The sequence below is a fragment of the Phlebotomus papatasi genome, chromosome 1 (assembly GCF_024763615.1).
Source record: "Phlebotomus papatasi isolate M1 chromosome 1, Ppap_2.1, whole genome shotgun sequence".
NCBI lineage: Eukaryota > Metazoa > Arthropoda > Insecta > Diptera > Psychodidae > Phlebotomus > Phlebotomus papatasi.
In genome coordinates, this window is record NC_077222.1 from 99039865 (window position 1) to 99062170 (window position 22306).

General features: G+C 32.1%; 1 protein-coding gene across 3 annotated transcripts in view; it reads right to left on the reverse strand.

Moving 5' to 3' along the window:
- Window positions 1–22306, reverse strand: part of LOC129810016 (rho GTPase-activating protein 7) — a 115820-nt gene that overhangs the window by 87961 nt on the left and 5553 nt on the right. For 2 of the 3 annotated variants that reach the window (XM_055860240.1, XM_055860238.1), the window contains exon 2: window positions 1255–1613. In XM_055860240.1, the coding sequence (XP_055716215.1) occupies window positions 1255–1591 (337 nt within the window). In that variant the 5' untranslated portion in view covers window positions 1592–1613. The remainder of the gene's footprint in view (window positions 1–1254; window positions 1614–22306) is intronic. The other variant, XM_055860239.1, reaches the window with a different exon arrangement.

Consider the following 22306-nt stretch of genomic DNA (forward strand, 5'->3'; position numbering starts at 1 on the left):
CCTTTTCGCTAATTCACTTTAAATTAAACCTTTGGATTTAAAATACTTTTTTCACAAGGAAAAAAAACAATAAATGTTTTCAATCAACCAACTGTCATTAGCGAAAATATCACTGCTAGAAAATTTTTAGTGAAAAACCCAGCTGGCACAAGATTAAAATGAGTCGATTACACTCACTTATTTAATGGATAAAAATATTATTTTTGCTTTTTCTCAAACTTGAATAGTTATATTATGTTACTGTAGTGACTATATTACGGAAATAAAAATAAAAATATTATTTTAAGTGGATTAGTCATAAACGATCCAGATAGTGAAGCGCCCGGATTAGCACACTTGACTGTAATATGGAGAAAAATCACTATGTCCGACTTTCCAAAAGATCTTGCCCGACTTTGTACCAATTTCCTATTGCTTATTTGTTTATTTTATTTTGATAAAAATTGTTGAGATTTTGTTAAAATAATTCTTAAGATACTTTATAAAGTGTGGAGAAAACAAAATTAATACTCCCTCCGTTCTGAAAAAAATTTTACTTTTTTTCTTTGAAAATGTTTTAAGAAACTTACTCCTGTTTTCGGAAAGGAGGGAATATTTAGTAAAAAAAAATTATATTTGAAGCTGAACTCTTTCTCAAGTGCCATGTAATTGCAAACTTTGCCCTAAGGCTTCCTAGTAAAACATCAATTTTGCTGTAGTTTGTTTTTTTAAACTTATAAAATTAATATTTCGAGAAAAACAAAAGCGAGTTTATCACAACAAGTAAGAAAAACAACATTTTAATTAGGAAGTTAAATATGGGGTGATGTTGTTCCCAAGTATATGCATTTTTATTCTATTTTCAGGTTCAATTGTGGATGAAAATATAGAAACGAGAACATTAGAACATTTTGCTATGTCAAGAATTGACACAAAGTTTTTCCCCTCAATTTATTTCATCAGACACACAATGCCTGTTAATGCCTGTAATGTATCATTTTCAAAAGCCACAAAAAATATTACTGCACAAAACCGCAAAAAAAATTCAAATAAAATGCAAGTTGATAGAGGCGCCATAAAACTTTTTGTTATAAATTAATCTATTGTGGGAAAAAAACGTCATAGACATGTGAATGTAGGTCACATAAGTACCTCAGATAGGTTTGTCCCTAATTCGGCTCCAAACTGATGAAATAGTCTTATTAGGTCTTAACAATCATGATTGATTCGTGCTCGCCGTGAGAATGTTCTATTGGTTTCTAATTGATCTCATACCTTTAGTCCGTTCCTCTTCGGCGTTTTCTTTCTCCTGAGTCTTCGCCGGACGGTTCTGATGGGACAAATTGGTGGAATTGGTTGAATTCTTGGGATCGTGCACTGTGGCATTTTGTTCTGTGTCAAAGAGAATTCTATTGGTTCCATAACCAGAATCCACCTCATCTCCATCATCGTCGATGTACATGAAGTCATTCTCGAGCAGAAAGTTCCGGCCGTAGGATGTATCGCCTTCTGACTTACTTCGCAAGGAGATGCTGGTCATCTTTGTGTCCTCGACTTTTTCAGGAAGATGACCCTCCATAGCCACTGTCGCTATGTCGCTTGCTCTTGACATTGCCTCTCCATTGACGGTGCTTCTGGTGAAGAACAAGGAAAGGGAAATAATTCATAGAGTTCCATTGTCACCTCTTAATAATTTAATTAAAAAGTTGAAAGACAAACAAGTTCTCAAAAACGTAAAATGCGATAAAATTGACGTACAAAGTCCATAATTTCTTGAGAAAATAAAATGTAGTGATCAAGTGTAAAATACTTTGCGAAATACTCAAACTCTTGTCGTGACTGCTACATAACGTTCATTTAGTTTTAGTTTAGTTTAGAAGACAACCGTCGAACTAATAGGTTCAAGAATTTGAGTGTTTTCGAAAAATTACTTTTTTTAATTATTAATTTTACGACATTTTGAACTGCTAAAATCAATAATCAAATTATTACCAATTCATAACCGATTAAAAATGATTTGTCCAGGATTTGAAAACGAATAAGAATACATTCAAATCTTGTCTAAATCGGAATAGAAACATGGTCGACTAATTGGCGTTGGACACTTACCGTGACTGACTGAATGGCACCGTTTAGTTAGCGTTATCGGCTGATCGGTGCCGTTTGTTCCCCGTTATCGACTAAATAGGACCGATCAGTTATCGTGGCTGACTGATCGGTACCGTTTAGGTGCCATAATCGGCTAATCAACGCAGTTCATTTCCCATAATCGACTAATTGGCGTCGATCAGTTACCATAACTGACTGAATCAGTCTGTTACGATACCGTTCAGTTACTGTAATCAGCTGATCGGCACCGTTCAGTCCCCATGAACGAGTAATTAGCACCGATCAGTTACTGTGACTGACTGAACGGCACAGTTTAGTCAGCGTTATCGGCTGATCGGTGCCGTTTATTGTCCATTATCGACTAAATGGCACCGATATGTTATCGTGACTGACAGATCGGTACCATTCAGGCACCATAATCGGCTAACCGGAGCAGTTCATTCCCCATAATCGACTAATAGGCTCTGATCAGTTACCGTAACTGACTGATCGGCACCGTTCGCTCATCGTAATCGGCTGATCGGCGCCGTTCAGCCCCCACGAACGAATAATTGACGCCGATCAGTTATCGTGACTGACTGATCGGTACAGTTCAGGCACCAGAATTGGCAGAATGGCGCCGTTCATTCCCACTAACCGCCTAATTGATGCTGATCAGTTACTGTAACTGATTGATCGGTACTGTTCAGTCTTAGTAATCGACTGATCGGCGTTGATCAGTCAACGAAATCAAAAGATTGGCGGCCAGAATGAACTGAAAATGTCATGCAGGTCATGCCTATTTACCCACCTGCAGTTTATTAATAAACAAATCTAATAGTTCAAAATGTTTCTTTTTTGGAGTCAAGAAACACGGTAAAGACTTTTTTAAAACTTCTCTATTTCCTCCTCTTACAACGTTTCTTGATTCCAAATTATCCACAAAAGACCGAGAATACAGTTCAAAATGTTCATTAAAAATCAGTTTTGGTTAGGTAAAAATTCTATTCAGATCAGTTAAAATTAAAGTGATCATAAATTTCTTAAAAACGAAATCGAAAATGCCTATATGGTTAATAATTCTTAAACACATTCGTATATATTCCAGATTAAACGCAACCTAGACCTTTTAGAAAAACTTTTGTTTTTTTTAAATATTTATAGATTTTTGGAAAGATTTATTTATTTATACGATAATAGTGTATAGTCCTTCAAAGATGTCAGAAAAATAAACAAAGAGAAGTAGAAATTCTCACCTAGCAAAAAAGTTGTACAAATTTTCCACACAGAATTACGCACAGAAAGTTTGACGTCGCATCGATTTTGATAATATTTTTCTTCATTATTATTCCTGATTAAAATTCGGAATGACAAATCCTCTTCAGAGACAGTTACACTGCATAAATATTTATTGTTCATGGTGATTTAATGTAAATAAGTCAAATTTTGTGTACATTAAAGCCTATGTCCGATAGTGTATCTCCGCGTCTCTTTGACAGAAAAATAATTTTCTTTTCACAATATTTGTATATTAGATCAGTAAGGAACAAATACTAAAATAAAATTCGATTATATCTCCGGTATTTCTAGAACATTGTTCGAGTTGATAAATATTCTCATAGCTAACTAAGAAAATTTCTCAACTCTAACGACTCCTGTTTTAGTATTATGCTAACTGTTAATTGCAAGACATTGATTAATCTGCTGCAACCGAAAACTTAAAGTACCAGAAAATTTTAGTGATCGAAAGGAAAATCGAACCCAGGACACTTGTACCATAAAACGAGAACTCTACAGCTTAAAACATGTAGTACCTCACCATGGGATCTGATTAATGAATATTTTTATCCGTCAGAAAATCGAGAAATTCTTATATAATATATAGCTTTTTCTGTAGTGTTCGAGCAATAAAATTTTTCATCGGAATCTTTAATCAGAAAATATGTGCCAATGTTTCACTTGATGCTCATGCGAATGTCTGACGCATTGATATTAAACACCTCGCAATTATCTCCACTCTCTCAGCAATTCTCACGCTTAAAGTGAATAGTAAGCAATTACAATTTACCTAAATACTCCAAATTCCTCAATCTCAAGTGACATATTTTCCATCTTTTTTAATCTTCTCATGTTGTCCCATTTATCAAAACACATAAAAACCAACACTAAACATAAAGTTTCTTGGCAAAAGAATAAAAAAAAAATGTGATTCTACACACACCGTAAAAGTCTGACATCATCTTGATGCATTTCCGGCGTTTGTTTTCCAGTTTTTGAGGATGTACAGAGAAAACCTTACAAACGTACATCAACAGATAAAATAGAATGATAAACGCCCCTTCACTTCTCTTGAGACTTTATCGTGTACACAAAACGTATCTTTATGTCTCAAGTACCACATCTTGATGTTTAGAATCCATTCGTATTGTCTCTATCATCACGATACTCTCCATACCCGTGTAAATTGTTCATGAGAAAATTAGTATTCCAATCGATACGCAAAAATCTAAGATTGTTTTCTCTATGCCTTCAAAACGTGTTGCAGCAAAATGATGCATTTTCCATTCGTAAGAAAAGTACTTGCTGTCTTTCATTTAGTTACAACTCACTACAATGAAACACAATGAATGGTCTTTCCATCACATCTAACCCAGATTATTAATCATTTTTCACAAGAATTGTTGAGTAAATCTTTTAGAAGAAATCTTAATTCTTTCGTATATTGTGGCTTTTATTGTTAAACTAATGCTAACAACTGGTGACCTTTCTTAGTATTTAGTAAACAATATTACTCACTAGACTTCTATGAAAATGACCATTTAGACTATAAGAGCATTGTAGTATGTATATTGCACTCATATTTGTATCAAACACGACATAACACAAAAAATTAAAAAAAAAATGAAATTACTTGAGATACTTGATTTTCGATCCATTTTTTCCAGTTAATTTTTAAATAAGTTTGAGAATAAATTTTGAAATTCCGGACTAAGCGGAGCTTCGGACTAATCAGTTTAGAACTTGAACTACTCAAGACTTATTATATAATTTTTTAAATGATCTTTAAAGTGCTTTATATAATTGTGTTTATTAAGTCATTAAAAGACTATCAAAGTCTGAACTTCCAAATTAGTCTGTCTGGGAATTCCACGAATTTTAAATTTTATCATGTTTATCTTACAGTATAGTAACAAAAAAGTTATATACTATATTTCATATAGTATATTTTCAAATAGTAAATATAGGAATTTATATTATACAAAAAAAATAGGGAAAATGAAATAAATCACAAGAAATTCCTAATTTTCAGAAAATTCTAAAAGAGAACAAATAAATAAAATTATACAAGAAAAGCTCAATCTTTGATCTTATACTTATGGTATTATGATGAAATGCTTATGATATTACAGTTTTTATAATTACTGGCAATTTTGCTGCAATTAAAAACATCAGTTTGACCAGTTTGATCAAGTAAAAGAAAATATAATTGCGATGATTTGAAAAGAATGTTCAATGCTTATTTCAGAACATTATTATGAAAAGAATTGATTTCTTAAGGCCTTTACACATTGGGAGCAATTTTCGTCAAAAATTGCATTTTTGACAGAATTTTGACGTTTCTGCCTACAGCATTGCAGCCAATTTTCTTCAAAAAAGCAATTTTTGACGAAAATTGTTCTCAATGTGTTCTTTACAAAAATACTTTAATAATTCTGGGGTAGAATAAACCTTCCAAACCCATTGCAATCAATCTTAATTATTTCCCAGTCAAAAGGAAGGCGAAATATGCTTCTGGGACCAGAAAAAACACTAGAATTTCTGTAGTAAACTTTTGTTATACTAATTTCTTTAATAAATTTTACTTCATTTTCTGAGGGAAAGATGGGACGATTTAATTCCTGGAGGTCGGATGAGCCACTTTAGAAACCGGGTTAAGGGGTTCTCCCCCGCAAGATCATGAACGAACCGGAGCGGATCTCTATGATCTCTTAAAACTTATTCCAAATATATATCCGTTGCTCGAAAGAATTATTAGGGAAACTGGGTCACCACCGAACACGGGGTAGCTTCAAACACTGCGATTTCCTAATTGGATATTAGACTTCAGAGGACGATGCCTGTATGAATACGTAGATACTATAGGGATGCTTATGCTTGCCCACTGAAAAAAAGTCGTCATAGTCTATGCAGTTTAGATATGAAAATCATTGTTCGGTGCTACCCCATCTCCGGTGGTGCCCCAGTTTCCCCTAGCTTAAAACGAATAATTACTTTCTTGCTGTAAATCGTATATAAAACCTCAACAATATTCTAGATATTTATTTAATATTTAAAATATATACCTAAATAGCTATTAATCGTTAATTTATCTGTTTATTCTTCCAACATTTTACACTTTCGTAATTAAGGGAAACTAGGGCAGTAGTAAAAATTTGACGGTCTTAAACACTGATTTTTATGTATACACTATTTGGGCTTATGTCGGCAACTTTTTCGGTGAACAAGGACTCCTCTATAATATCCAAGAATTCATATACAGGGGTGTCGTCCTCTGTTAAAAAAACGCAATGTGTAGAACTACCCGATGTTTACTACTGCCATGGATTCCTCTAATATATGCCTAAATTTCTTCGACTTTCCCTATATCGATTGACTTAAATTTCTGGTTAGGAGTCTCAGTGTGATAAGTCGATAGAATAGTGTCTATAGCACCGTGATAACCCTGATATAAAGCAGGTTTACCGCCTTGGGGGTTAAGATAGAACATGAAGAATAGGAAGTGCATAATGAGCCTAAATAAGCGGCCTTGATATATTGGTTCCAAAAGGAATATAACCGACCCATAGACATATCTTAAGTGTCTAGTCTTATATCCTGGTTTCAGTAAATAGGGGACCTAAAGCAAAAATCATCTTAAAGCAAGATTTTTGGATTGGATTTGGATTTCTCTCCTAGGAAGCAAAAGAAGGGGTTCATTTTGAGTAATATGGCTTTCACTTATTCGAAGTCCAACATTACAATCATAAAAGTTTAGGGCAAAGTTTATACAGAGGACAGGCTGTCCCTATTTTACATATTTTGGACTTAAAAAAATTTAAAAAATTTTGAAATTTTCTGGCAAGCAGAAAATTTCAAAATATGATCTATAGGGGGAAATGGAGCACCTTTGAATGTGGGGCAGCTTTAAAATTGGGATTTCTTCCTATATTTAAGTGGAACCGATCCATATCATAATATAATTTAATTTCTCAATCTGTTTGTGCAGGTAAATTATAAATATAATGATCATTATCATCATTATCATTTTCAACCGCTTATCCTTATTGGGGTCGCGGGCCCATGACATCCAGTTTAGGATTCTACGTCTGTCGATCCTCTGCCACTTCAAGAAGATGTTCAGGTTCGATCTCAAGGCGCTCCAAGACAAGATTCTGAATTTGATTTAGCCACTTTGTCCTGTGTCTGAAACGAGATCGGCGCCTCCTCACAATGGCTTTCATAGTTTTTCTGTGGAATCTTAAAGAATCGAACCCGAGACGTTTGCGTTATAAACACCATTCGCTAGCTCGCCATAATTATAAGGCTAAATAGATCAAAAATCCTCGTTTCAAAGTTGCTCCAGATTCAAAGGTGAGCCACTTCCCCCTGAAGATAAAAGAGATCGATGCTTCCAATGCTTATGTAGCCCCTATGAACGTTCTTTAACATTAGTCTTAGGAGATTGCAGCAAGGAAGGATCTTAAAGATATTTTGAGCACTGGGGTGACATGATAACTTCTTTTCGATAGTATCAACTGTCGATTCTGATATCCTGAAATTTTAGTTGCTCTTTTTGTAACCTCATACAAAATTTATCAAGTCATAATCAATTGTCACTAAATTTTAGCGATACAGATTTATCGATTCTACCGATTCGATAGTATCGAAAAGCTATCATTCCACCCTGCTTTTAGAATATAATTCGCACAAGAGATATTCATTTTCAAGAAAGTCAAAGTGTCAGAAATTGCCCTACTTTCCTCTACAACGAATGAGCTCCATACAAAATTATTTCTTCAAATATTTCAAATTAGATTTAAAATACTGATAAAATTGTATATATTTTAGCAAAACAATAATTTATAAAAACAAAAATATGAGGTTCATTTACTTAATGTGGGAAAACTTGTCTTCTCATTGGAAAAATAGTTTCTCAACTTTGTATTTAATGCAAAATCGTGTTTCTTATTCTTCCTTCACCACTTTGTTTCGATAATACTAAATCCAAAAAGCGTGCTTTTATTCCACATAAATCACTCAAGAGAGTAATTTTGAAGACTGATATAGTCAGAAAGGTGATTTCTTGACATTTATTCTGGTGTCAAGAAAAGATAAATAAGAAATAACTCTTTCCCTGTCAGAACATTTACATGTCCGAAATGACCCTTGCAGAAAAGATAATTTTGAAAAAAAAAAAAATTCCAAGGCGACGATTGCAAAAAGAATTCTTTTTTCAATATGTATCTCCCTAACTGCGACTTTTGAGAATATTGCCTTATCTATAGGTGATATGTTATCGGATGTTGTAAAAATTCTTGTAGGTTTTTTTACGTAGAAAAAGAGTCTATAGAAAAAACTTTGCATTTTTTTTCTTTGATCAACTGCAGGAGCTTTTTATATTTTTTTTTATGAACTGAAGAAGAGACGACAAATTAATATCTCAGAGCAAATAATACACCTTTGATATTTGTGAAAGATGTTGAACATCTATAGATTGAAATGTATAGGTATATAAACAGGAGGAAAAATGTATTTATGTGGCTATATGTACAGGTGAAGAGAATATAGATATATACGATTGTTAGATATTCACGAGACTGTATGGACAGTTAAAGGTAAACAGGTGTGACCACTTTACTGACATTCTTCGAGACTATATGGATGGAATAGTTTAAGAACAGCAACCGATCCAAAGAATTTCATTAAAATAATGTACAGAGTTGAAACAATAATACCCAATAATGGAATTTTATGCTTATTAGTAAATAAAACAATTAATAGTACATTAATTGACATTCTTAAGCCTTTCCGGCCTAATTTTGATGCGTGAAAGACATATTATAATTTGCCAAAAGTCATTTATCTCAATCAATCGTTAGTCACAATCTCAAAGATCGACAAGAGCAAAAAGTTTTTAAAAAAAAATCATGCTCGTGATGTAGCAAAAATTCTGTAGAAAATCCAAAGTCCTCTTATCCGGAATCTTGTTGTTTTTTTTTGTTCTTTAGTCCAAACGTGTCCGCATTCGGTAATATTATTCTGTTTTTACTTACGCGAATTTGTCAACAGACTAATATAATTTTTCTAAATAAACATTAAGTTAGCATTTATGTATTCTGGGGATATTTTCACATATTCATGTGAAAATAAACTTCTTCTGCGCACTTTAACCATTCCGTAAATGATTATTCCATGCGTCTGCACCTCTCGCCAAAAGGTGTGTCGAATAATTTTAAACGGAATCTGTAATTTCAATAGATGCCAGACACACAATACAAACCCAATCGACAATTAAGGCTGACGCTCATGACATCCTTGACAAGCGAATATGAATAAGAAATAAAGTGATATTTATTAAAAAAAAAAAGAAGTAAATACGAAGAAAAGATAAGAAATCTCTTGTGATGTGTCTGATTCGCCCACCGATTCCTTCTACCAATTTTCTCAATATGCATTCAATACAACTTCATTAAAATATTTAAATTTATTCTATTCACAAAAATAACACGAGACGGTCATGGGAATATGAAATAAACTTGAAATTGCCCAGGTAAAATGCCGAAAGTGCGATAAGGGCCCATGTTTTTGTTCCGTCCATGAGATAACTCGCGATCGGAGATATACACAATTTGTGATATTGATTTTGTGACCAATTTGCTGAACTTTTAGAGATACATATTCAAATTTGCTGGTTGCATTATTAACATACACAACATTATGCACCAAGTGAGTCTGCCGACAATGATAAATTGACTTTTGCAATATACAAATGGAGTTTTCAGGACCATTTTAGCGCTACCACACCTCGCAAAAATTTCACGCTCTCAACCAAGAAGATTTGCTGAAAGACGCAAAAAAACTCCAAAACGATCAAATATTATTCGCCTCATTTAGTCGGCATGATAAATGCTTCAACTCACATAAATTATCACTAAATTTGATCCTTCACCAAAGCAAAGAATAAAATTTGGAAATACAAAAGCTGCCACCCCAGACAATTCTCAGAACAGCAGTATATTTTCACATTCGTAAGCGAAATTCCTGAAATTTTAGAAGATTTCAAAAGGCAAAAGATCATAACAAATTGGAATATGTTTTTTTCTGATATATTTTCTTAAGATTCCACAATGAAAAAGCACCTCTTATGATTGCTTAAAACATCCATTGAAAACCCTGCAATATTATTTTTATGATAAGAAAATTTGCGATTGGGCCTCTTCGTAGAGAATGCAAATTAGGGGAGATCGGGGAAGATTAGGACACTTTTTTATATTTTAAATTTTAGGCACTATTCCAGAGCCAAGATATTGTGTTAGTATTTTACATGGTCCATGACCTATCCTCTAGTATTGCCTTTATTGAAAATACCCGATGGAGATCGGGAAACAAAAGGCCTTCTTAGAAAAGAGACGAAGATCAAGATCAAAATTTCAAGCCGTCAATAATACCCAATATTAAAATTTCATATTATAACCCTATGCATGCATGAAACGTAAAATAGGGGAGACTCGGGTAAAAAGTCACAAATCGAAAAATTCAAAATTCAATAACTTCCAAGATAAAAAAGATTGGTTTAAAATTTTTTCATAGATAGCCTCCATAGACTTTCTCCAATGTCGTAAGTTTCTTATGTCCTGGACACACTTACGACTAAAGTCCAGAGACGACTAAGCTAGTTCATAGCCAAGTCAGCTCCTGACACACTACAAACGAGGCTTAACATTTTCTGGCACTCACAAAACATAACTTTCGTTTGTTTTTATGCAGATATTTCTACTGAAATGTACCACTATACCTTTGAAAATGAAACTACTTGTAAATTTACTTCACAATTCACGTATAACAACAAGAATTATTCACTAGAATAGCCAAAATTGGCTTAAGTCGCGAGTTAGCTTCCACTTCACAAATAATTGTAATTAACAATAATTATTGCACGTGAACTGAGACATGATATTAAAAAATAGTTTCATTTTCAGAGAAGTATGAGTGCATTTCATTAGAAATATCTGCATAAAAACCCAGGAAAGTTATGTTTTGTGGATACCAGTGAATGCTAAGTCTCATTTGTAGTGTGTCAGGAACTGACTTGGCTATGAACTAGCTTAGTCGTCTCTGGACTTTAGTCGTAAGTCTGTCTAGGGCATTAGAATACGAACAAGGAATTTAGAAATTTATAGCCCTATTTTTGAAATATTTTCCTTGAAGAAGATATTAATTATTACTTACTTATTTTTGACTTAATGCAACTTAGTAACTTGACTTTTTACTTAAGGCGTCTACACATTGGGCACAATTTTCGTCAAAAATTGCTTTTTTGAAGGAAATTTCCTGCAGTGCTATAGGTGAAAACGTCAAAATTCTGTCAAAAATGCAATTTTTGACGAAAATTGCTCCCAATGTGTAGAGGCCATTACTTTTACTTTTATTTAACTTTTTGATTAACTGATCACAACCTATTTCACTTAATGAAACGTGATGTTAAAATACGCCAAAAATGGTGATTTTCTGTATAAAATTCTCCCAAAATCTAAATACTCTGTTCCGAAAAAAGTAGTACATTTTCATAGAAAATGTACAAGCAAACGTACGACTTTTTTTGGAACAGATTGAAGTTATGCTAACAGAAAATATTTTGTCTTTTTTTACTTTGACGGATTTACGTAATCTTGACTCTTAAAGTCAGTTTTTCTTTAAGATCTCTGAAAATCAAATCCAAATAAGGTAAAGTACCCTTTATTCGACCGGTTCCTCTATTCGACCGGTAGATTTATTTATTCAATTTAATTATATCTGCTATAATATTTTGTGTATGATCTAACATTATTAGGTCAATTATTCTTTAAATAATACGAATCAGTGACAAATTCATAGAAATTGATGAAATTCACCATCAAATATTCAAAAATTGACCCACCGGTCGAATAGAGGAACCCGGTCGAGTAAGGGTACTTTACCTTAGCCGAGTTTATAAAAATAATTAAAACAATTAAAATGTAAACTTCAGAAGAAATAGTTCAAATTGCGTGCTTTTACACACCTAAGACCCTAAATTAAATAATTTCCATATGAAAAAATATTTATTAAAAATGTGCTGTTTTTAGTCTTCGAGACCCATGTAACCCCTTAACTGAACGCCACTTGTGATAAAAATAAATTTCTGCAAAATTCATTCAAATTCCACCATAAAAATTAAGAAAATCATAAATATCTTGTAATAAATACTTATGAGAAATTAGAAACATCAAAATAGTGTACCGATAAACCCTGAAATGTTTTTAGTTGATATAGGGGAAACTGGGCACCACCAAACACGGGTAGCACGAGACACTAATTTTTACTTCTAAACTACCATTTCTTTAATGGACAAGCATCCCTATAGTGCCTATAAATTCCTATAGGCCTTGTCCTCAGAAGTCGAATATCTGATTAAAAAATCGCAGTGTTTGGTGCTAGCCCGTGTTTGGTGGTGCCTCAGTTTCCCCTAATACTTTTACAGAGACTCTCACAGGTTTTGTATCTTGATACACTTATTATACTGTATCCATATTAATAGAAATATTTTTCTTAAAAAGCCACTTCCGCATGAAACTCTTTAAATTGTTAGTAATTTGCAAAATTCCAAGCTCTTCCGAGAACCTCTTGGAATAAACATTTTTAGGAATTGCAATCAATACGGTTCTTATTCCAAAATCCCAAAAACTTTACATTTTCATGATGTTAATTTCAATCTTGATCACAAAACTGAGGTCAATATATCGTTTTGTTCCAAAGGTTCCCAATCTGAGGTTCATTGAAACAAGAAAGGGAATGTTTGGTACCCGGTTTTTTTTAGCATTATTTGATATTTATGGCATTAATGAGCTTCAGCCTTGGATGAAATACTTCCTCAGAATCAATCATGTCCATGTATTATATTCTAAATTCCTTTATCCTTTTTCACAAAGTCTTGGGAAAGTCAATATTCAATATTCATAGGACTTTCTTCAAAGTTGCTTTAATAGCCGTCTCTGATAGGATACTTTCATCAGTTTTGTCTATATCTTTTCACATCTTTGGAAACCAGAAATCCAGGTTAAATAGCAATTTTGCTAAAATATACTTTGTTGCTCTTATTTTGACAGCCAAATGATCTGCGCGCCATCTACGATTTTAAGAAAATTTCGAAAATTTCAAGTACAGTAGACTCTCTCAAATTCGGGCATATGGGACCGAAATGTCAGCCGAATTAGACAGAAATTCGGGCGACAAACTTTTTGAAATGCAACGATTTTTTATTCATGTGCATACAGATATTGAGTTTACACACTCAATATGCATGAAAATCCCTCAATAATGCAAAATCACATCAAAACTAAGACAAACCATGCCAAATTTGAGCATATTTGATTCATTTGATATTCATAATCAAACTTGAAAAATGACAACAAACTTTTTTCAAATGTAACCGCTGCCCGAATTAAAAAGTAGCCCGATCTTAAAAGAGTCGAATTTGCAAGAGTCTACTGTAGTCTAAACATCTCCGCGTCATTTTGGTATTTAACCCTCTAAGGACGATAGGAATACCGGTGTCCCAATTTATTTTCTATGGCCTTCAAAAGCAATATTTTGCCCTAGGAAGTTAGAAAAAGTGATTTGGTCTGATTCACAATTTTAACCCTCCCTTTTTTGAAGGGTTAAAACGTTTAAGCAAAAAAAAGAAAGAGTATTTTTTGTGAGCTAATTAGATAGCAAAATTATGATTTTTTATAATTGATACAAAATACAAAAAAGGAATACCGAAACATCGAGCTTTTAAAAATTTCTTGAATAATCTAAATCTAAACAATAAAATTAAGGATATCCAGACTTTTAGTCAAGACAGATCTTATTGCTGCTTTACAATTGTGTAGTGGTTTAGTTCTGTTAATTTTAATAATCGAAGAAAAATCTACCTTGTTCCTAACTAGTCCTGTTCAGAATATTCCCGGTCTCCCCTACTGGATGTTCGTTAAATAGCGGATCATTAATAAAGTTTTTGAATGTGTCTGAAGAAAGGCTTTGCAGACAATCTTTAGAATCTTGAAGATGAACCAATGCAGAATTTGTATGACTTTATATGAAGTACACCAGATTAACACTTGACTTGATTTATCCTTTGAAAGTCAGACAGTAGGACTTAGTAATACTGTTAGTACTGATAGTAGTAGTAATAGTAATACTGATAGTAGTATGATATACTCTCCTACTGAACCTTGATCGAAAAATTGACAATGTTCCAGCAAATGTACGACTTTTTTCAGATCAGAGTAAGTATAATGACCAAAACCTTTTTGTTTTATTTTCTGTAATAACAAATTACCAAAAGTTCTTCATTATAATCCTAAAATGACGCAACATGTATGTAGTACTCTACGCTACTTCTCAAAATCTTTGAAGAGTTTAGAATTTAACTTGGAATCCAAAATGGATAGTTCAGAATCCGAATTGGACAGTTCATAATTCCAAAAGCAGACTTCTACACGATTCTTTATATGTGTGGGACGTGTTATTAACTTTAAGAGGATTTCTCAATGGAACAATAAATGACAAACACGCTGAATTTTATGAAATTCATGTGTATATATGCAAATGTATATTCCTAATTGCTATATAAGTACAATATTACGTTGTTCAGCAGAATATAGTAGTGTTTTTTTTTGACTCGTTCCATTACTTGAGATTTTCTGAGGTAGAATTTCGGAATTAAAAACGGTTTTTTTATTGCTTATAAAAACTCACGTTTTTTTATGTATTAAAATATTCACTCTCTTTAATCTGACGATTGCAACAGTGTGATCATGAGAGAGAAACTCTGTAATTATTACGCGCTGTTTGCTTTCAAAATTCAAGACGGTATAAAAAAAGGTGATATATCGCATAACGATCTCGACAGATTGAATATCAAAAATTAATTTTCCCAATTAACAATATCATCATTTAATTTGGTTCTTTTTTTCCACGAAATAGACCTCTTGTGTTTAGGTTCTTTGCGTGTGCCTTATAGAAAAATATCCCAGGAGTGGATCATAAATCTGAAATGCAATCAAGTCCACTGACAGTTTCGTCTGCAGAGACATGGGAGGAAAAATATAAAAAGATCATGTGAATAAATAAAAGTAAAAGTAATGCAATCAATGCGGTGGTCTTTGGTCAAAATCGAAACAGTATCGTTGATTTTTTCCACATAAACTTTAATGTTTGCCTTTTGTTGTGCTCCGGAACGCTCTTGATCAAGTCGGTTTCGTTCTCTTTTATGTGCTTCAACAACAAATATTCATAATTGCGCCTACTCTTGGGTCTCTCTTTTTTCACTATATCTCTTTCTCGTAATTTTTATGTTCACCAATGTGTCTCATAGCATGGAGAAGAAATTCTCTGTACATGCTCATGAATGCTGAGTGAGAACCAGAAGAGCCTTTATGGAATTTCATTGTCTCATAAACCCAGAATAAAAGATCTGTGACAAGTCCCAATCATAATTTTATGTCGAGAGATGATCTCAGCATGTAACAGTGTTATTGAAACGCAAAAGAATGCGTATGAAAAATGCAAAATATACCACAATAATTTCCATGTCTTCAATAAAAGGCACCCAAATAAAAAGCATGTCCGGAAAGTCCAGAGACATAAGGTTACAGCAGAACTTACCCAGAGAATACGTAACAAAGGAGGACAAAAGAAGTGCTATATAAGTTTGCTGGAGGACAAAAAAGACACTTTTGTCTTCGATACACAAATAAATTAATATAGGAAGACCAGTGTGATTCATAATTCATGATTCACAGTGAATAATTTAATATAAATCGAATTGGAAATATGCTTATTTATTTTTTTATTAAGTCTAGAAAGTCTCAGAATGAAAGAGGATCCAATTTCAGATTTCTCCTAATAAACAAACATGCCTAAATTTTAATAATTGGGTATATCAACTAGCAAGACAAAAGGTCAATCAACCGATGAAAATATGTAACTGAATTTTAATCATTTTATTTTCACTCGCCTCTGAAATAAAGTCTTGGAGAATTTATTGAACTTGCTCTATCTTGTGAGTCAATCATAAAATTTCACTGAAAAACATAATAATTTTTAAAGATAAAATTGGGTTTCTTTCATTGAAGAAAAAAAAATCCCTAATAACCATATACATATTATTAGGCAACATTTCTTAGTTTCAACATAAAGATTCATATCTGAAAATTAGCATTTTCGGAAACAAATTTGAATAACATCCAAACAGAAAAAAAAACAAATTAAATTTTTTGATCAGCAGCTCAGTTTTGAGGCATTTCCGATTCCTAATACAGACAATCGCTCAATAAAAATCCATAATAAAATCAATTAAATAGGATGATAGCTATCATAAAAGACAATAAAATTATTAATTTTCTGCAAGACTTGAGATAGCCTTTCATCGTCATTTGATTGAGCGCCCACCATACTGGCAAATTGTCATCAAAATCACTTAGTTATTGCTATCAAATGGTAATATTTATTATATAGTAAATCAACTTAATTAGTTTGAGCAAATGGATAGCGTTAAGGTGTACACAAAATACTTATTTAGCCACAGGTAATCAATAAATTCAACAATTAAAATGGTTTTATTGATGAATGCCCTTCTTATGGCCACTTTCACTCAAATTGATAATTTATATTGATATATGGTGCTAAAATAGTACATAAACTGTACAATGTTATTTGTATATGAACATTTTATCATGAAAGTTTTATCATAGAAACTATAAAATAAGATATGATGGGTTCAATACCCAAATCGGTGGAAACATTTCATAGGATCTCAAAATGACAAATGATAATTTGTTAAAAAATATATTAAAAACGTTATTTCCCGTGTAGCAGATCCTTATAGCAGGCAATTATAGGCAATATGCAAATGTCGTATCTGATATTGTTACCAAAAAACATGCAAACTTTATTATTTACTATACTTTTTACTAAGTTTTCTATATGATTTAATAAAATTTAGCTAATATTTGGTTCAGTGATCTAAATGGGGAGAGGGGTAATGTGATACATAACCTGTTCTCCTCATTTCCTCAACAGAGGCTTGTACAAGGGGCTAACAATGGCTAGCAACCCCTCCCTGTAAAAGCAAGATTGTTACGAAAACTCGTAAGGAGCCTTCGATAGGACGGACTTTTCGACAGCAACTATGTTATGTTTTAGAGCGAGCTGACGGAGACTTTCCTAAACTAGAGGAGGTTAGTACGAGAAGCCCGGTACCTCAAATGGTTATTGCAGCCACCTATAGATATGTATTCAATATTTAGATAAATGTAAGACAATTTGTGGAAATTTAACTTTTTTAAGATTCATTTTCAAAAAAAGTTACTAAATTAAAATTTAAAAAATCTATAGGTACATAACTTTTTGTTGTTTTGTTTTAAAAATTGCATTAATTTCTATAAATAGCAATAATCAAATGAAAAACTAAAACATAAAGTTTACCAATTAAGACTATCTAGGTTGACTATCTATCTTTCACACTGACCAGACCTGAATGACCAGTAAAAAATAAATAGAGTATTAATAGGTCATGAAACGATTTTTTAGAGTGCCAATAGGTGTGTCTTGAGGTGTTTCTTCAACCCTACTAACAAATTTAATTTTTATTGCTCATTTGTACAGTACCTTTGCTAGATTTCCTTAGAAAAGGTCGGGGTAAAATTAGCTAAGGAATGAAGTATATTTCTTTAAGTATACCGTAGATGCAGATGACTTTGCACTCCGGGGGTGACTTTGCACCTCTGATTTTCGCAAGCTTCTTTTAAATTCTAGGACTTAAGCATTGACCAATGACAATAAGAACGTTTAGGGATGGTCTAAAAATCATTGTAAATTTCAAAGAATCAATGAAAAACTTACAAAAAGTAGGGCTAAAAGTCATTGCCTTAATGAAAAACCATCTGCATCTACGACAATTTGTGAATAGTTAAAACTAAATCTACCAAGATCCGGTCAAATTTGCCGGTTTAAAATTATCATATAAAAAAACAGTATAATGTCACTATCGAACTTTATGAATTCCTTAAAATATGTTTGTAATATATTTTTCAGTGTTTAAATTTTAACTTTTGCTTTATTCCAAGACAATTTTGTTGAGTATTCTACCCTAAAGCGGTTTGTCTTTTGACCGAAAAACGACCAAAAACGGTCGGTAGGTTTAGTGTTAATAATAACAAATATACATAGTGTGATCGGTTTGCACAATATTCGTGACAATATTCCATCTAAGATAAACTAGAATATTCTACCATATAGCAAATCCCAGTTTCTTATTTATTCTCGATTTGACCGAATTGTTTTTAAGAGTGTTTCAAATTAAATGAAAAAAAATAGTTATCAGAATATTTTTTTACAAATTAGTTTTCCAAAAACATAGGTGACCTTGTGATGATCCCTATATAAAAGATATTTTATTGTAAACATAAAAAATCTTGAAAAATTTAAACAAGTTCAATTTTTAAATAATTTCGATGGTTTGTTCACATAAGCTTTGTTCACAAAATGAAAATAAATAAAATTAAATCCTATTTGGTCTTCATATTACTAACAATTTACGAAAATATTTTTAAAAAAAAGTCAAAATCGTAAATTCCAAATGAATAGATTTAAATTGTCCTCAACGGATGATAATGTCATACATATATTAAAGATATAGTAGAAAAAACACTCTATAAAATGTCATTAACAAAACATTGAATCTTTGTTCGTCTGATCTTCAAATAAAAAAAAACTTACATGGCCAAACAACTATCATTAGCTTTATGCCTGGCACACAATAACTTTTGTTTTGAAAACATATTTTTGACATTTCAATGAGAGTGAGTGAGATCTAAATCTAATCATCTCACTCACTCTTATGGGAAATTGTGAAACCATGTTTATAAATAGAATTTATTGTGCGCTGGGCATTATGATTTTAATCTGTTAAAGGGTACGTGAGTCAAAATATATTAAAAAAAAAAGCATATTTCTCTCTAATCTTTTGGAAAAATAATTTTAAAAAAATTTAATTCAAGCTCTTAGGCCTCTTAGGCATGTAAAAGTACAACATTTAAACTACATTTTCTTACATTTCTATTTAAAATTTTTAAAAAATCAGCCTTCGGGACTTGATTTTCGGAGACCTAAAAAGACATATTTTTTCATGAACAAAATTTCTCAGAATTGGTTCATCTCTGAAATCCGAAAACCAAATATTTTCTGCTATTCAATTTAAACTCGTCATTGAACGAAGGATTTTTGAAAAAAAAAATTTGAAATTTTGGGAAAATTTTTAACAAAAAAAAGACTTTTTTGACGCATTTTACATCACTTTTCGTGTTGTAGAATAAGTTATCATCAAGTAAACATAAAATCCTTTGTCCAGGGACTAGTTTAAATCAATGGCTAAATTTTTAAATGAAAATTTTAGAAAAAATATTGTGGCTTAAATGTTATACTTTTATATGCCTAAGACCTTAAATTTTTTTTATATTATGTTGCATAAAGATATAAAGAAAATATTCTGTTTATTTTAATCTTCTTGCCCCAGGTAACCCCTTAAGAATAGTATTATGATTTAAATTTTCCTTTCAAGTGTGCCCTATTATATCAAAATCATTTTAAAAATTATAAAATTGTCAATAGACTGAATTAGTCTGACTTAAACTCTTTGTAGTACATTTTTTTGGTCTTAGAAGTGCCCATAGAACAACGGGAAATTCACACAATGAGAAATATATGAAAATTATTAATTTCGTAGTCATTTGAGTACCCAGTTTCCTGGTTTTTCTACAGAGATAGATCTCCATAAGTCAAGATAAGGTTAGCGAATAAATTCCGAGTAGCAAATCAGCTGATCGGCGCCGATCAGTCACCGTGATCGGTTTATCGGCAGGCAAAGTGACAGATCTATTCACCCCCTGGAACAAGTGGATCTTGGTTGACATAGCTTTATAATTATTTCCTCCTCTTCTTATTTGAAAAAAAATATAAAGAAAAAACATTAAGAAGACAAAAAAAAATAAAGCTGTTTCTTTGAAGTTGTACCCTTGTAATATCAAATGAGCGAAACGATGAGAAAAAAGTAATCTCCTAAGCTACGCACAATTGCTTTTGCGCCAATCTTTAATGTTTAAGTAACGATTCCAAGATTTCTTAAATTAGTATTTTTTTCCTACCATGTAATGGGACAGCAATTAGTGATCATACTGTGGAAAATATATAGAAAAACATATGTGTAAATACATATGTAAGTATTAATGATTTTTTAGTGATGACATCAGTGTTTTTAGCACGCTTGAATATATTTGCAGCTCTTTTTTTTTCATGTCTTTCAATAATGCTCGATTCAGTCGCCTTCTTTCAAGGTAAAATTGAGAAAATCACATGTTTCTTTTATATATCGCGAGAAGGTAATCACAAGATCAGCCACAGCATCTGATACAACAGCCTCAGAGCGACACTCAAGTCGTACCAAGTGGCTGGGGTTTAAGAAGCAAATTCCATAATTCAGCATCATGAATTTTAATCCAGACAATTAACCATCCAATACCAAGCAATTATTCTCAAGATGTAACCAATACAAATTTACTGTACATATTGAGAGAGAGAAGAGAGAGATCTCACAAATAAGGGTCCTTAACACGTTTAAAATGATTGTTACGAGTCGTTATCTGCGGAAGATCATAAAACATGATGCTGTCGGTAGTATGTATACATAAATCGTGCGAAAAGTGTGAATTTCTGTCAACATTTGTATACATAAATAACCTTAAGCGAAACTTTTAGTACATTTTATCTGAATAACTTTACTATCAATAAACACTGGAGGTTTTGTATGAGTATTTATTAATAAATGTCACGTAAATCTTATTTCAATGCAGTATTTCAATTACGAATACTGTATCGACAGATTGCGAATATTTTGCAACGATGCAAGGGAGTGCTGTCCTTTTTTTATAAATGCTAAAAAGATTTAAGAGCATTAACACTATTAACAATACTTCTAGAAGTACCTTTACAGACAAGTCGTTTAATTCCAAACCTTTTGTTGGATATATCGCTAAATTTAGTCAATAAAAGCTTTATTCATTGCATGGTTCAAGGTTAATGTGAGATTTTTTCTTGGAACTCTTCTGCTTTAAAAGCTAGATGATGAGCAAACTATTCACGATTTGGAGACTATTTGTCTTCGAACTTATTTGCTTTGCATTCTTCTTGATTCCTTTTCTAAAATTTATTGTTGTTCATGATTTTAGAGAAAAGATTCAGGGTATGCTGATGATATTTCAAATAAACTTTTCTTGCTATTCCTAGACGGGATATATAGTGTGAAATTTTAATTTGATTAAAATAGTTATATGTTAAGGAAGCTACAGACTAGATCATTAGTCTTGTTCACTAATTATAATTAATTACAATTTGTACTAATATTCAAATCGATGATGCTGCTTAATTCATAATGAAATAATTCACACTTTTCTAATATTCTAATGCTTTATCTAGGTGTAAATATATTTTTAATCTCATAAAATATTTTAGTTCTATTGCGTTCTCTTATTTTTTATTGAGAGCCATAAATTGGAGAGTGTTGAGTGTTATATTTATTATAAAAGTTTAACTTTTAAGGAAGCTTTTCTATCGTTTTCCTCTGTTAATGATTTATGGATTACAAAAGCTATAGGGTAGGACGGGGTAATTTGGAATCATCTCTATTTTGGAATTTTGAGATTTCCTCGCTGTTTCAGATGATCAAAAGAAAAATATAACCACGTCTTGTACTTCCTCGTTGTTTTTTTTACAATCAAAACTGTTAAGAAATCCCATAGTTCTATTTTACCCCATTTTACCCTACATCACAAAAGTACTTTTGCATCATTTATCGTTTACCGGTTCACAATCTATTTAAGTCGAATTACTTATCGGTTCATAAGCGGTTTATAGCCGATTA